General features: G+C 40.3%; 1 protein-coding gene across 1 annotated transcript in view; it reads left to right on the forward strand.

Moving 5' to 3' along the window:
* Positions 1 to 3,374: 3,374 nt before the first annotated feature.
* Positions 3,375 to 3,679, forward strand: part of LOC114039618 (pulmonary surfactant-associated protein D-like) — a 23,114-nt gene continuing 22,809 nt past the window's right edge. Inside the window, exon 1 of the mRNA XM_027857475.1 lies at positions 3,375 to 3,569. Within this exon, the coding sequence (XP_027713276.1) occupies positions 3,375 to 3,569 (195 nt within the window). The remainder of the gene's footprint in view (positions 3,570 to 3,679) is intronic.

Raw genomic sequence — 3,679 nt, forward strand, 5'->3', positions numbered from 1 at the left:
TCTGTAGTTCTGCTTACTTCTCTCTACCATTTCATAGAAATCTAGCCATGATTTTCTGAATACTTCACTTTTTTCCTATCTTACAATGCAGTAACATTTCATTTTGTTCATGTACCACAATTTTTTAAACTATTTCTCAATCAATAGGCATCAGCTTTGTTTCCAATTCTTTGTGACACAAAAGTGCTACTAAGAATATTTTGATGTATATGGGACATTTCTTTTTTTAGCCTCCTTAGGGTATATGCCTAGCAGTGGGATCTATGGTTCAAAGGGCATCAAAATTTAATTAACCTTCTTTTTCTTTAGTATAATTTCAATTTGCTTTTCAGAATGCTTAAAATACCAATATCTCTTAGTGCCCATAAAACAATGACTACTCAGGTCCCTACTGTTTAAAGGCCAGGTAGGTTATATTTCTCCCTCCCCTAGAGTTCTCTGGCACCCTTAAGGGGCTTGGGGAATCCAGGTTCTGCCATTGGCTCCAGCCCATACCAATGTTATTTCCCCAATTGTAGGAAGATACTCTGTACCCCAGTTCCATTTAACTTATTAACAATCAGATTAGTTTTTACAAAGAAATCTACTTCAGAGATTTAGGAAGAGCACATGTACTAACATTCCCCTGACATCTGGTGGCATAAGCCTCCCCAGAATCATGTTAGTCTCTGAGGAGGGGAAGAAACTCTGAGGAGTAGTTTACTCCTATACACCATATTCCCACCAAGTTCCAAGTCCAAAGCCCTACTTGGGCTCAAGTCCTAGATACCCTGGCTTCTCAGAGCTTTCCTGCTGGGTAGGCTGGCTGAATATCCAGACTGGAATCATACTTCCAATGTTGTCATGGCTCAAGTTCCCATGTCTAGTGGGGATTCTACCTCCTACACATAAGACTGAATCAAAGCCATCCAGCACAAAACTCTAACTCCAAACCATTTCTTGGGTCCACAGGGTAAAGGAGGAGAAGAAGGGAAGGTAGCTCTTTCCTCCCCCACCAGCTCGTGGTGTCCTCCTGTGGGTGAACTTTGACATTCACTTTTTCTTGATAGAACTGGAAAAAAGAAAATGTCCCAGTGTGGTAGTATTTAAAGGCAGTCCTGACTATACTATCATTAGGAAAAGGGTATTTCTACCCACATACTAGTGAAATGCAGGATGTCTTCTTCTAGAAGTAGAATGCTTCCATGCTAGGTGATTTAGGCATGTGAAAAACCTCCCTGATATTTACACTGGTTTATCACCATGGGTCATGGAACAGCACAGTCTCCAAAGAACTGAAATTAAAGCTAGCCTGAAAGACAATGTAGAGACCCATGGTGGATGTGAGCAGGCAGCAATATATTCTAAATAAGATGTATGAAAGTGCAGTAGAGTAAAAGCTGTCACCAAACAAATGTGTCACCAATACCAGGCATTGTGCTATGTGCTAGAGCTACAAAGTAAAAAATAAACAGTCTGTTACCTTAGGGAGTTTAGGTTCTATCAGGAGATTTAGTATGTCCTATGTAATTTATAGGGAATGGTCACTAACAATTTGGGAGAGATCTGAAATGATCTAATTTAGGAGACAGCATTTGAGCTTAGCTTTGAAGGAAGGTGGGGATTTTGAGAGGCATAGGTAAATTAGGAAGATAAACAGTAGGGGAATTCAATAAGACAAAGAGATACCAGGAAATGACCTTGATATCAAAATTAAAAGGGATATATTTTTAAAAATCAAGTTGTATCTATTCCAAAGCCAAAGGAAGATCTTAAAGAATTCTTGAAAGTGAGATTCATGCTCTCTGTTTTGTCCTAAAATTCCTCCTATATTGATGTTTTGAAGTTTGAAGATCCTAGATTGGCCTGTCAAACCAACTGGGTGTAGAATGGGTAGCCAGTAGAGAAATTGTCCAAGTTATTCAAACCCCTCATAAACCATGAACATGAGTTTTCTGCCCATAAATGTTTCATATATAAGTTTTTTTCCCCCTAAATGGAGAATCTAATTTCAGAAGTTACTGATCATAGTACCTTGGACACATTGCCTCCAGTACATCTGGGAACTATTCACATTTAAGTATTGGGCACGAGCTCTGTCAGATGGACTGAGGTGGATTCAGATATAGAAAAGACAATAAGAGATTATGGTACATGTCCAACTCCTTGTATTAGCCACCCAAAACAAAAAGATTTCCATGGAGCATCAAAAATTTGTGTAAAATAGGATGCAATTTATGGGGAAAAAAAGCTCTTGTTCTCAACTTTCCAGCAAAATGTGCTCAACTAAATAAAAGTTTGTTTGAAAAGAATTTGGAGTTTTCCTGACTCAACTTGAGTTAGTAGTGTAACACTATAGGTAAAATAAACTAATGAAATCTTTAGTTTATGGAGCTAAGATGGTGGAATAGAGGGAACCATCCAGACAAATTCTCCCAACATTCTTCTCCAAACAACTTTAAAATAACACATCAAATCAAATTCTGGAGTTGTATAGCCAACAAAAGATAAGGATTGGTCATTTTTCTAGTCTAAAGTAACTTAGGAGGTCTGAAGGAGAGTTCTGTGGCCCTGGATGTGGCCCAGAGCACGTGCAATAGTAACACCAGTTGTGGGCCATGGAGGTGGCTATGTAGCAGCAGCAGCTGCAGCTTTGGGAAATTTCAGCCTAGAGACAGTAAGGGGACTGAACAATGGGTCAAAAAGAAGTGACAAGAGACCCCTGTGCTAGCACTAGGCAAAGGACCCAATGCTGTTTGGCAACTCCACTGCCTATTACCTAGTTCTGAGTTGCAGTTCCAGAATGGAGAAGAACATCTGTGGTAGCAAGGGATTAGGGGCCCTAGTTGAGGATAGCTTGATGAAGTCATTACAATGTCACTTCCAAAAAGAGACATCTGGAGAATCTTACCATCTAAAATAATGACTATATTATTATTTCCTAATTAGAAAGTTGATGTTCAAGGAAGTGACTTGATCAAAGTCACAAACTGACTTAGTAGCAGAGCCAGTCCTTCTTAGTCACATTCTAAAACTTCCTCCCCTCCCCTATAAGAGGCTAGGAAACATGAGTATTTCATTGTCCAATTGAGTTTTGGGGGTTATTCTACTTCAGGGAGGACCAAAGTAGAGGCAGATATGGGGAAACATACAACCTAGTGGGAATAGATTTGTTAGGATATTTGATAGGTAGAGGGTCATTTGACCAGTGAGAAACCCACCCACAACCTTTCTAAAACATTCAAAAATGCCTCCTATCAACACTCCTTAGCAAGAATGAAAAATAGACTCTTTGGCCATAAGCTGCTACTAAGACTGGTCCATCCCCCTGTCCTGGAACAGATGATGAGTTGAATCCATCTTCTTTCTCCCACTGTGGCTCAGAGTCAACGGTCATGCTCCTTCTCTACCTCTCTGCATTGGTCTTCTTCAAACCCATCCTGGCTGCCCAAGATGAAGAGCAGACAGCCTCCTGCAATAAAGAAGTTTCAAATGCCTGTGCTCTCATCACATGTGGCCCTGTGGAAAATGGATTGCCCAGGAGAGATGGAAGAGATGGGAAAGATGGTCCCAAGGGAGAAAAGGGAGATCCAGATAGAGAAGCATCTACTTACTATGAGATGCATACATTCTGCTGTCAAGGTTTCTCTCTGTTTCTCTCTCTCTCTCTCTCTCTCTCTCTCTCTCTCTCTCTCTCTCT

Source organism: Vombatus ursinus, unplaced genomic scaffold (genome assembly GCF_900497805.2).
Source record: "Vombatus ursinus unplaced genomic scaffold, bare-nosed wombat genome assembly UNPS02000749.1, whole genome shotgun sequence".
Taxonomy (NCBI): domain Eukaryota; kingdom Metazoa; phylum Chordata; class Mammalia; order Diprotodontia; family Vombatidae; genus Vombatus; species Vombatus ursinus.